The sequence below is a fragment of the Bubalus bubalis genome, chromosome 24 (genome assembly GCF_019923935.1).
Source record: "Bubalus bubalis isolate 160015118507 breed Murrah chromosome 24, NDDB_SH_1, whole genome shotgun sequence".
Lineage (NCBI taxonomy): Eukaryota > Metazoa > Chordata > Mammalia > Artiodactyla > Bovidae > Bubalus > Bubalus bubalis.
This window is the reverse complement of record NC_059180.1, coordinates 20,322,469-20,336,033: the sequence shown is the minus strand read 5'-3', so window position 1 is coordinate 20,336,033 and position 13,565 is coordinate 20,322,469. Positions and strand designations below refer to the sequence as shown.

Genomic DNA, 13,565 nt, shown 5'->3' with positions numbered 1-13,565 from the left:
CTTTCAGGTGTGCACCAACATTTGCACTTTAGGACTAACAAGGAAAGCAGACCTAACTTCACTTGCTTCCTGTCTAACTTGTGTGGATGTTAACAAATGATCATCCAAGGGGCCTTTGAAGAGAATCTGACATTTTCAGCGACTCTCCCACCTTGACTCCATCACCACCACCATCCGCAAAATGTATGGTTGTTAAAATATATGTGTGTTCGGAGATCAATATCTCACACTCCATGGGCCCAAATCCCTAATATGTGCATAATAGAATCTGCATACTTCTGGCTCCTTCTGTCTTTTAGGAATATATGATCATATGTATATGAACAGTTCCGGGTCTGATCTGAGCACGTTGTCTCCGTTGTAAACCAGAGCTCCAGAGAAAGGAGGGTAGACATATTGGTTTCTTTTCTGGGGAACCAAATTGAGACAGACTATACACAGATGTTCCTGTGACAACACTTTTTGCCTGCCCAAGTGAGCCATAGAACCGTTGCCCCGAGTCGCCGGTCCCTTTAAGAAGACTCGGTCTTCCCCAATGGGCTCCAGCGGTGCCCGCAGCAAAAGGCAAACTTGCCTGGCTCATTGGTGGTGGGGGAAATGCCGCGTCGGGTGGGAGCTGAGAGAGCGCCAGAGTGCGCTGCAGGCTCCTTTCCCCTTCCCCTTTCCTTAACCCTTCCGGGAGCGGGGAGCGGGGGAACCGGGTCGTGCTGCAGCGCGCCTGAGGAGCTGGGGCGCTGACTGCCCTGGGCTCCCGAAACTTTGCGCGGAGCGTGGGTTGACTAGGTTGAGAAGAGCAGGTGGGCTGGCCTCGGAGGGGCGGGAGGAAGACCCACCCGTCGGTATCCCAGGTCTCTCGCCCGGGCGTTAGGAAGGCGGGGTTGCAGCAGCAGCAGAGGAGCTGTCCCTTCAGCACCACGGACCTAAAGCCTGGTCGTTAGGAAGGCGGAGGCGGGGCAACAGGCGGGGAGCTGTCCCTTCAGCACCGCGGACCTTTGCCCTCCGATGAAACCTCTCGGCCCCCGCCCCAGGACTGTCTTTTCTCCAGTTTGAGCGGGGGTGTCGGGAGCAGGCGGTGAGCTTTCCTGGGAGGCTGGGGAAGCAATGAACACTCTTCTCAGCGACTCGCCTCCCAGCAGTGCTATTTTTTGCCATCCGCCCTCACCCCCAGCACACGCGCTCGCACACACACGCACGCACGCACACACACACACACACACACACATAGTCCTCTCTCGATTTCTTTGCCTTGAGTCTCCCAGGGCTGTGAGGAGCCAGGCGCATCTCAGATTGAGCTGGCAGCTCCAGGCTCCAGAGCCATGCCCTGCACGGACCCTCATCCTTACCAAGCTCCCGAGGAATGAAAGGAAACCAGGGACCCTCAGAAGGCAGCAGTGATGTGGACCAACCCCCTGGAGCCTGCACCCTTCCGAGGGCCATAGGCGACCCAGGGAACTGGAGAGAGCTCCAGACAGGAAAACCCAGCTTTCCCAAAGTCCCTGTGGATGCCGACAAAAGGAGACCCGAATTTTTGGAATAGCCTGTCCTAGGTTACCCAGCTGCAGAGTGATTTTCCCCCTCTGGCATTGAATCTCCCTCTCCAACGCCCAGCCGTCCAGAGTACCATGAAGAATTATGAGGATGTGTGACAGAGGAGTCCAGATGTTGATCACTACTGTGGGAGCCTTCGCAGCTTTTAGTTTAATGACCATTGCAGTGGGCACGGACTACTGGTTATATTCCAGAGGTGTGTGCAGGACTAAATCTACAAGTGATAATGAAACCAGCAGGAAGAATGAAGAAGTAATGACCCATTCCGGGCTGTGGAGGACCTGCTGCCTAGAAGGTATTTACTAATTCCTCTCAATGGCCCCAAACAATCCAGTTTCTGATTTTTTGCTATTCCAGTGTGTGGTTGGGGAGACAGAGGCAGTGATGGGGAAAGAGGATAGTTCGAATTATTGCCAAGAATTTGCAGATGTCCAGACTGTTCCAAGAAAGACTAATGCAGTGTGGGATGAAGGGTTGGGTCTTGTTCGTTGTTTTTGGTATGAGCTTCATGAGATGAGATTTTGTGGCTCTCCGGGAAGCTTCTGCAGTTGAGAAAAGTCTTCAAATCTAAGATCCCCAGGCATATTGTGAACTACTTTGCTTTGATCTCTGGCTTCAGATGGGGTCTCTGGCTCTGCTTAAATTGCATTTCAGTGGGGGAAGAGGTGACAAGAGAGGAAGGGAAGGAAGGGAAAGCGGCAGGGGGAGAGATAGATTGATTATGACCTAGCCTGGCATACTCTCAGCTATTTCCTGATTTCACAACATAGTCTTATCAGTTTAACTTCTGAGTTTGGTCTAACTAGATATTTTCATGAACTTCCATTGCCAATCAGTTCCAGACTAACCTATATGAACCTCTACATGCACACACACACACACACACATTTTATGAAAACATTAATACATATTTCTCCATTTGGGATCAAAACAAAACTGAGGTCTAGGTATTTAGTGTCCACCTGTCTTCTTCCCTAAAGCATTTGCAAAGCCAACATATATTTCTATGACATTTGCATAAGACTGATTCTCAAGAATCACAGAATACCACTTCTCATTCAAAAAATCGAAGATTCATTCTAAATTACAATGAAGAGGACAAACTAATTTTAGAATGTCAAGCCTGTCTCGCTATAAACTTGCCTTCAGAACACCAGAAGTCACTCTCAGCATCATTGGGCAATGCCTGGATGTCAGTAGGAATAAATCAAAAAATAGAGAAGGAAATCAAAGCTCTTTAGAGACTGTGTGCCTGAGGGGAAGGAACTGGATTAGAGGGGCAGAAGGGAGTTTTTTCAGGCTTCTGAGGAATCTGTGAAGCTTGTCATAGTGATGAGCAAGGAAATCTGTGTTTCCTGTGTGCTTTCCTTCCCTACCTGCCATTGGTTCTCCATGCCTGCATTCCCACTGGTTGGCATTTGTCAGGGCTTCTTGAGAAGTTGCATTTACGTAAATTGCTTAGGAAATCGTGCTATGACATCACTTGCTAGTATAATATTGCATCATTCCCTGGCCTTCCTCCCATGATCTGACACTCTGAACAACTGCTCTCCTGATTGTAGCACTACTAGAGTTGATTCTGTCTCCACCACAAATTTGCAACTGGTGGGAAGCCCAGGTAGGAAAGGATGACTTTAAATGCAACAGGATTACTGCACTTGCTGGCTGAAGACCTTGGTAATGCTGCAAACTATCTATGTGACCTTGGCTAAGACATTTACCTATCCAACCCTGAGCATATTAATCTGGTAGATGATTAATTTGGGATAGGTGTTCATGAATTAGCACTATCCAGGGTCTTATTATAGCCAATGTACTGACAGAAATTCTTTCCTAAACTTTAACAAAAATCTGATATCTGTGATTATTTGTGGTCAGATATGGTGAAGTCATTTACCTTAGGGAAATGCCATAATTCTCTTTCCGATGTTAACAATAAGGAATTGAGCCATCTTTATAAAGCTGAAATTTGGTGGATGTTTTGGTGTCTATGTGATTCTAAGGATGACATAAAAAAATCTGAGGTGGCTTCCAAGCCAAAAATGGCATATAGGTGGACCATGTTTCATTTATTTCCAAATTTTCTGCCTCTTTGATGTAAATCTGGGAATACACAATTAAACCCCAGTTTGGGCCTCCCTCATTAGGTCCTAAAATTCCTGAAGCCTTGTTAAGAATTTCTCAACTGATGGTTTCACTTTTCTCCAACATCATGTCCTACACCCACAGTTTGTACAAGGAATTGGAACCCCACCCAGGCATTCTGTGGGCTTAGTGGGAGAAGTGAGGATTTGAATCAAGAAGAAATTGGATTATTCTAAGATATGTTCTTGGTCAGGTGAATTCTTCTAAGAAAATTTTCTTGCAGTCTCCTTGCAATGTGACCCAGGTATTTTATTTTTTACATTTTTGAAGTATTAATACAGTGAGCTGCACAAACTTTAATGAATCACAATGAAATTTTAGCTATGTGCTCACCCATATAATCAACACCAAAATAGGCCTAGCTGAAATCTGAAGCTAAGGTTTTCCTTCATGCAATGAACATATCAAGTGTTCAAGGAATTTGCAGGAGCATCTGCTTTATGCACGGATGCAGTAGGCAGCATCCATCTTCTGCTGGAATGAAGGTGTACAGCCATCTCCTGCTCCATAATCTCTTCTCTTCCAAAGCCTCAGCATCTTCATTTTACTGGCCCTTTAAGTGTCAAAAGATAACTAGGTGGGAGAGGGCATCCATACTTTTTTAAGAGTCATGAGAGAATGTGGCTATTTCGTACAAGGAGAGAATGCTCCAGAGGGACATGACAGCTGTCTGCAAATATCTGAAGGGCTGTCATATGGAAAAGAGACTCAAAATGTTCTATGTGGTCTCAAGAGGATAGAATTAGGAGCTAGAGGAAAACAAGTTTTACCTCAGTATAAGTAACTCTCCAATATGTCATAAGAAGCTTTCAGAGGTTATGAGTTGTCTACTACCAAAAATATTCAAGTATAAGATAACTACATTAATTGTTTCCCGATTTAACTAGTCATCAGAATCACATAGAGAGCTTTAAAAAGTAGATAATAAGGCCCCACAACTAGGTTCTTGGCCTCCATGGGTCTGCGGTAGGTCACTTGGAATCTTAATTTTCTGAAAGTCTTCCAAGCAATATATGTTAATGCCAAACCACATTGAGTATTTACAATGGGTCTGGGAATAACCATGTGTGTTAAGAAGGATCACATCTCTCAAGTGAGAGAAGAGATGTTTCCAGTTTTCCTTTCTGTAACTCAGCAGAACATCATACATATTTAGCACTTATTATGTGCTAGGATTGTGCTAAGAACTTTGAAAAATTAACTCTTTCATCTTCAAAGGCTGTCAGGGTGGTGGGTATAAGTATTAGCCTCATTTTACAGATGAGAAAACTGAGGCCTGGAGAAGTTATAGAACTTGCCCAAGGTCTCATACCTAAACTCAGCAGACACTATTGCACCTAAGCCATGTGGCTCCACCTAGCCCTTGCTAGAGAACATTAATTCATGCTCCAGAGGATAAGTTGCTACTGGTACAAATATAAGCCTGTGAGAGAACCCAAACACATGGGTTTTTCCATTCAGAAGCCCCAGATCCCACCATGCTTGTGCAGCATCTGCAGGGGTGTAGGAGCCACCAGACAGGCAAAAACTCAGAGGCAGTAAAGGACACTGTTTGAATGAAAAACCAATCGACCTATGTAGAGACACCCACACTGAGAAGCCAGAACAAATGCCTGACTCATTAGCTGGAAAGCACGCTAGGCATTCACAAGGCAGTCAGTGCCCCGACCTGCTGTGCGCTTTCAATGGCGACATGTGAATTTGAATGAGAACATGTTCAGTATGTGATTCTCTCATTACGAAACCTCTTGAAGTTGTAGATATAATCAAAGGGATGTGTTTAGATAACAGAAAGACCACTGGCCTAGTAGGAAGGATGCTACCAGGTGCTAATCACATTCCTATCTCTAGCAGTTGTGTATGTTAGTACACGCAGCAATTGTATATGTAAATTGTGTATGTTATTTCCTCCTTTGGAACTTAGTTCACCCAGTTCTAAAGAGAGAGCTTCAGGTAAGATTAGTAAGTAAGTAAAGTAGCTCAGTCATGTCCAACTCTTTGCGACCCCATGGACTCTAGCCTACCAGGCTCCTCTGTCCATGGGACTTTCCAGGCAAGAGTACTGGAGTGGGTTGCCATTTCCTTCTCCATCAGGTAAGATTAGGAAGAAACAAATCCAAACATCCCTGTGGACTAGGCAAGTAATGTAAAGTGTGAAGCAAGTATTTCACAGTCCTCTTAGCTCAGTTATCTTGTTGTGAGAAGAGGAGTAACAGTGCATATGAGCCGTCCATGGGATTCTCCAGGCAAGAATACTGCAGCAGGTTGCCATTTCCTTCTCCAGGGGATCTTCCCGACCCAGGGATTGAACCCGTGTCTCTTATGTCTCCTGCACTGGGAGTCGGGTTCTTTACCACTAGTGCCACCTGGGAAGCCCATGAGAAGATATCCAGTAACTGAAACTTGGTTTCAGTGTGGTGGCAACAGAGAGTGGTGGGGACTGTGGCCAACTGGGAACAATTGCTATGTGGCTTGAGTTGATTTTCACTCTGGGAAAATGGATCCCAAACTTGGCCCAATGCTCCAAATTTTAAAAAGCCAGATGTTGAATCGTCTGACTTTTAAAATGTGGGCAACTGGCTTAACTTTTTAAACACACAGTGCCAGCCAAACCAAGCTCACTTTATGGCTGAATTTGACCTGTGGGTTGCCTTTTGAGCCCTGAAAATGATCTAAAAGGCCCTTTAAATCCTAATTTCTGATATTTTCCTTAATGAAGTTGTCCTTCATTAAGTGAATTATCACTTTTTCAACTCATTAAAAAGTTGCTACTAAGAAAAAAAAAACACTTCGGATTTTAGAAGGGGGAACTTAAAATTATGAAAAAGAAGTTCAAGAAACTGATGTTTCTGCTACAGATGGGCCTGGATGATATCAAACATCTGGCTGAAAAACTGGAAAAAAAATTAGCCGGTCATTAGAAGTTCCCCCATATTTCCAAATCTCCAGATGGTTGACTTTTTCAGCCAGATGGGGTTCCAGCTTTATTTATGTGTTCAGAAGCCTTCGGGGAAGCTTCAAAGATGTGGTTGAGGACAGACATGGGAGAAGGACATGAGTACTTCCTATGTACCAAGCCCAATTCTAGGTGCTTTAACCTATACTAATTTACAATTTTCACATCTCCTATCTGCTCCCCAGTAGAATATAAACTCCATAAGGTGGAGATTCTTGTCTACGGGGGGCACTACTATATCCCTAGAACTTAGGAACAGTACCAAGTAGTCCCTTCTTCTCCTCTGCCCTAGATTAATGCTGCACCTCCCCTTAAATGTGGGTGCAGAATGCGTCCGAACTCTCTTTCCCACTCCTGACCTTCCTGTTCCTTTCTCTCCACTTTTCTTCCTTGATCTCAAAATCCAAGAGGCAGACAAAAGAGAGAAATGGGATGGAGGCTTAAGGCAGGATGGGAGATACTGACCATGACTGTGTTTGGGGGCAGGTTAGGATTTGGGGAAGTGGCAGAGGCTGAGGTGTGAGCATGACTGACATTCAGCCAGAAGATGTTTATATAGCCATACTAGATGTTAAAACATGGAAATACTTCCTTATCTGTTGATAAATAGTATCTGTTGGTTCCCCTTACTGATGAATTCAATAAAATTTTACATGAGCTCTCTGTGTATTTTAAGAGAATTATGTTTTTGACAATTTGAACAGTATACTCCAACATGTGAAAGTATCCCCAATAAAACCAGTCCTCACCAAAGCCCCACCACTAGCCCTTCCTCGAACCTCTCAAACATCCGTTAGATCCACCAAGTAAAAAGTAAAAACCTGGCCCAGCAGGGCCATCAGGATCGTGTTCCAGGCCTACAGAAGCATCAGTTCTAATTGGCTCATCTTATGTCCTACTGAGTGTTAAATATTTTTGGATCTCACTCTTAGCTATGCCATTCTCGATGGAAAGAATTGCTCTTTTTTCTACCTCAAATCCAGACTTCTACCTTCTGACTGTAGCATTCTACCCATCTGAGAAAGTTGATAGCCCAGATATACTTTTTGCTTCATCATTTGAGATGTTATCTCTGGATTAGAATAAAGGCAAGTGACCTGCAATCCGAGGCTGGGTGATCAATGTGGGCTAGTAGCGTGGATGATTAGTGTGAGTTACCAGCACATATGGAGAAAAGCAACAACAACAAGAAATCAGGCAAAAAGATGGGTATGCCCTTTTAATGTTTAATATCACAGGGTAGTGTCTGACAAGCTTACTTAAGTGGTCATCTAATTCTCTGGAAATGTACCTTTGTTTGACTTAGCTTTCATTATAGATTCAGGCCTAGCTGTATAGTTAAATGTTTACTTGTAGAAAACTTGGGAAGAAGAACATTTATCTTTTTATTCAGTGGAGGTACAAATAGTTTCTGTTCATTAGAGGAGATAACTCCAAATGTTGTGGACAATTTGCCCATTCCCTAGGACATTAGTCAGTTTTATATATAACTTAACAATATTATTTCAGTTTTTTTCATCTAAAAAAAAAACATAACATCTTCCTTTGAGCCAGCTTTGTCATTCTGCTGGTTCCCTTCACTGATGAATTAAATAAAATTTGACATAAGCTCACTGTGTATTTTAGGAGAATTATGTTTTTAACAATTGAACATTCTACCCTAACATGTGAAAGTATTCCCAATAAAACCAATGTTTCTGAGATTGAAAAGAAGCCTACGAAAATTCCAAGATTGATTTTTCCCCCCTCATTCTATGACCCTGCCGAGAGCCCATTTTTCAATATAGAAACAAATGGGCCTTTAATAATTTATGGAAGATCCCAAAGAATATTAGATAATAGCAGGGGCTTTGGGGTCAGGTAGAGCTGGTTTCTTACCTGAATCCTGCCATTTTCTGGCTATACAACTTCAGAGATTTCCAACCCTCTGAGCATGAGTTTCTTTATCTGTACAACAAGGAAGCGAAAGTAGCAAGCACTTTCACCTGTTTCTTTCTTAGTTCTTAATTTATGTCTTATGTCCTTCATGCCTCTAAATAATATGTTGACTAGTAGTCCTTGATTCATGCGTTTTAGACAAGATGCATTTTCTAAGACAAATGATTTTGCTTTCTTACACTACTACCCTTCCTTCAATACTTTTAGTTCCCCAATGAGTTACCTGTGGCTTCCAAGAAGAATCATTCATAAAGCCTGAGGGCAGCTGGCATCTCATTCCTGGATTGGATACTAGCTGAGGCAGCACAACTGCGCATCTGTTCATGTGCATATTTTAGCAAGGAAGTCAGAAGACAAGAGCAGGGCTGAGAGAGAGAATGGCAGTGGGGTGGCCTGTTCGGAAGGGAGAGGTCTTATGAGTTGAGTGGATCTATGGTGGATACCTGAGAGCTTATGCCATTTTGTCCACATCCCACCCAAGAGAATAGCCAGTTAGGTAAGTAGACCCTAGACAGGGCTACATGATATTCAGGAAGATTGCCCTGCAGTCCGTGGCCCTGCACAGGGCTGCCTGGCCAAGGGGTCAAGCAGAGATTAAGAGTCAGTCCATGCGCCACTCCCCAAACCACACCTGTTGATCCAGAACTGAGTCTATCCAAAGGGAGGCGGACCTTTAAAAGCATAAGGGTTCTGTATGGGGCAACTGCAGGTCCAGCAGCATAGGGCTATGCACTGCCAGTGATGGGAGCCAAGGTGGGATGGCAAAGACTGACCAGACTCAGGTATCTCACATCAGGGAAGGAAGTTGCAGTGGAAGGTCCACAGGGCCTCCAGTAACCAATGCACATGCTTCTGATGGGAAGTCACTGTGTTGACTCCTGCGTGCGGAGAATCTGACCATCAGTGTTAGCTGGAGGAACAGTAGCAATGAACAGTAATGCTTTGCAAATCCACCCACTAAATGAAGTGGCATTTTGGCCTTTTTTCCTTCCTGTTCTTGGCCACAGCATACCGAATTTACTCCCAAATGAAAGAGGGAAGAGTAGGGAAATAGCTTGCAACCAGGTATGCAGTTGCAAGTTTTAACAACCAACAGTGGCTGGAAAGGTATAAAATCTGCCCAAAATATCACTAAGAAAATGAGGGATTGGACATAACACAGTTGAAAGCCAAAATAAAACAGTTGCCTCATTATATGCCACTTAGTTGAGACTTATCAATAAATAGGAAATATGTCATCACGCTTTGTCTCTAAAATTCTAAAAGTTGAAAACTCAGTGATGTACTATGTAGGTACTATGATACATAATTATATTTCAGGAGTTGGGAAACTGCAGCCAGTGGGTCAGATTTGGCCCATGGTTTATTTTTGTGCAATCCAAAAGCTAAGACTATTTTGTACATTTTCAAATGGCAGAAAAAATTAAACAATATCCCCAAATATTTCACAATACATAAAAATGATAAGAAATTCAAATTTCAGCATTATATAACTCTTAGTGTTGTATATTTTTAAATTATGGAAATTTGTTTTCTTTCCTGTTATGTTAATACCTATATAGTATCCTCAATTTTGCTGCTTGGCCTGCAGAGCCTAAAATATTTACTGTCCGGCCCCTTAAGAAAAAGTAGTTTGCCAATCCCTGCTACACCTCACTGCAGAGATATGTAGGAATCTACAATAACAATTTATTTCGAGAAGTACCCTTTGTATTCCCAAGAGTGTCAAATTTCTTTCTTTTTTCCTGGTACTACGTTGCCTTTATCATAGACTGTTCATCTGATCAGGTATTCAGGTATTCTGTCCTCTCTTCTTTCCTGAAGAACTCTCATTTAGTTCTTTGCCCAGGCAGTCCTTGTCCTCTTTCTGAGCCATGAAAAGTTTGAAAGAAAGTCAATGAGATCTTCCCCTCTCTAATGGTATCTAAGGAAGACAGCCCCTGCCAAGGTATGTAAGGAAAAATATCTGTTGGAGCTGGCAAGAGAAGAAAACTTTGGTAACCTGTGTTCTGGCGGCTATGAAGAAATTTTAAAAAAAGATCCTAGAGGCAGACTGAAGTAGACTCAATCAGACATGGCTACTGGGTGAGTGAGGGTGAAGAAATTAAGTCCACAAGAGGCAGCTGGTATTGAAAATCTAGACAGAGCTACTCATCTGTATAGTTCCAAGAATAATGTTCATATGATTATGAAACTCCATGAAAAATATTATATGAATGGGCACTTTTTTAGAAGTAGTTTCATTCTCCCAAAGTGTTAAGAATCACTAATACAGAGTTTAGGGCAGAGAAGAAACCTGGGTTGATACTTAGGATCATCTAGGCATCGGTGGTAATTGAAGACACAAGAGTACACAAGAAATGGCAGAGAAACCCCAGATGACTACAAAGAGGGAAACTGACAGAACCCCTCTAAGTAACATTAATACTATGGGGCAAGGATTAGGGAAAAAAAAAAGTGAAAGTGTTCATTGCTCAGTCGTCTGACTCTTTCTGATCCCATGAACTATAGCCCATCAGGCTCCTCTGTCTATGGGATTCTTCAGGAAAGAATACTAGGGTAGGTAGCCATTCCCTTCTCTAGGGGATCTTCCTAATCCAGGGATCGAACCCGGGTCTCCTGCATTGCAGGCAGATTATTTACCATCTGAGCCATCAGGGAAGCCCCATGGATCAGAGGAACTTGTGAAAATTTAAAAACAACAAGACCAACAACAACCAGAAAAAAAGAGAACTGAAGAGGAGAAAGAATTCAGGATTTAAATACCATTTTGAAGTCTACTAAGGCTTGCTCCAAAACGATGCAAATGAACAGAAACGTCTGGTGCTAGAAGCTATCTGGCTTAGATAGCTCCTAGCAAGATGGAGAGTCAACATCAGTAGGCTACTTCCTGGGTTTGTGGGTCCCACAAAAGGGCCTGCTTCCAGGATAGGTCTGCCCTTCCTTCTGGGATTGGTAAGCAGGTGAGATATCAAGGTGGACCCTGGAGGATGCTTCTAAGGAAGTTGCTGAAGGAGAGAATGGGTCATGAGAATCCCAGAAAGAAGTGCCAAGGAAATAGTAAAATAATAATTAGCTAACACTTAATGAACACCTTCTGTGCATGAAGCTATGATTACTGGAGCAGATTGAGCATTCATTTAGGGGCTAACTCCTGAGCATTTATTTATTTATTTAACAGACACATGCTTTACGCCAAGCACTGTTGTAAGTGAGCACTTGACAAACATTATTTAATCCTTATGCATTCTTCAGAAGGTAGCCATTACTATTCTCCCCATTTTACAAATGAAGGGATGTGGACCCAGAAGGGACATGGTTAATAAGAGGCAGAACTGGAATTCCAATCCCACCCTGTGTTGCCTTTCGTTACTGTACTCTACCTGCTTGACAGAGGATGAGATGATGGGATGGCATCATCGACTCAATGGACATGAGCTTAAGTAAGCTCTGGGAGTTGGTGATGGACAGGGATGCTGGCACACTGCAGTCCATGGGATCTCAAAGAGTCGGACATGACTGAGCAACTGAACTGAACTGCTTGGCTAAGCACTTAGTGTAAACAGAAGGGACTGATTCTCGTAATAGCCCTGGGGACAACCAGCAGGCCTCTCCCGCCAATGACGACACTGAGGCTTGGACAATTGAAGATCACCAGCGAGGTGGTGGCAGGGCTGGGACTTGAACCAGAAAATTCACCCTAATCTCCACACTGCACTGTCTTAATATAAGATTCAAGGCCTGGTGGGCTGGGCTTCTCTAACCTTCCCACTCCTGTATCCAGGAGAGTTTGATGTTCGTCATGGCTCTGAACCATTCAACAGATGGAACTGTGGTGAAAAATAATTAACCCAGCCTTTGCCAACTTTTATTACAAAGCCAGAAGCAAGATCAAGGGAAAGATGTGGCAGAGTTAGTGAGACTGAGATATGGTAGCAATAGGTTCTGAAGAAACACCACCTCTGAATCAAAGGTAAGTTGAAAAAAATAAAAAGGCAACACCAAGCATTTGGAATAAGAGCAATGTTTCTTTTCCAGAGTTTGACTAGAGGCAGATGAGCAAACTATTGGAGACTCTTGCATCCTCTACCTTGAATTTGTGGTGTTTGCAAACTTAAGAGAGCCATTAGATTCATGGGTGTCCCACTTCCTGAGGACTAGACTTGGGCACATCATTTATTTGACTTCTTTGAGCTTTACATTCTGTGTCAGGCAGGAGGAGTCAAGGTGTCTGACTTAGGTAACTCTGGTACTTAGGGTCTGCAGCCTGATTCTCACACAGTACCCAAGGCTAAAGACATCTTTGAAGAGCACCTGAGTCACATCAGACACGCCAAAGACTATTGTACCACCAGCTCTAGTTCTTAGTGACCTTGGGCGTGAGTGGGCTCACAATAGGCTGCTCAGGTGAGCCTGGGGCAGCAAGACTTAACACCGTCGATCCACCTTTTAATTTTCATGTTGTAAGAAATACTATCACATGTTATCTATCACATATGCTTTTTGGAGAATATGTAACATATAGCATATATGTAGCATATAACACATGGAGTATGTGTAACATATAACATATGTCTCCTCCTTTTAAAATATTTGCTAATTTATTTTTGGCTTCATCAAACCTTACTTGCAGCATGCAAGATCTGTGTTGTGGGAGGTAGGCTTCTCTCTAGCTGTGGCACACAGGCTCAGTAGTTGTGACTCATGGGTTTAGTTGGCATATGGGTTCTCAGTTCTCCAACCAGGGATCGAACCTGCATACCCTGCATTGCAAGGCAGATTCTTAACCACTGGACCATTAGGGAAGTCTCTCGGACACTTTATCCACCACATTTCCCTGAACCAGTGCCTAGAACAAAAGCCTGGCACACAGTTGATGCTTAATAAATATACATTGAATTTATTGCTTGTGAGTAAGTAATTTCATTACCTTGAGTTTCTCTGAGTGAATCCATGCTAATCCCTGACAATCATTGTT

At 43.3% G+C, this 13,565-nt stretch overlaps 1 protein-coding gene across 1 annotated transcript in view; it reads left to right on the top strand.

Annotated features, from left to right (window-relative positions):
• The first annotated feature begins 670 nt into the window (after positions 1 to 670).
• CACNG3 (calcium voltage-gated channel auxiliary subunit gamma 3) overlaps positions 671 to 13,565 on the top strand; it is a 98,799-nt gene continuing 85,904 nt past the window's right edge. The window contains exon 1 of the mRNA XM_006071160.3: positions 671 to 1,843. Within this exon, the coding sequence (XP_006071222.1) occupies positions 1,633 to 1,843 (211 nt within the window). The 5' untranslated portion in view covers positions 671 to 1,632. The remainder of the gene's footprint in view (positions 1,844 to 13,565) is intronic.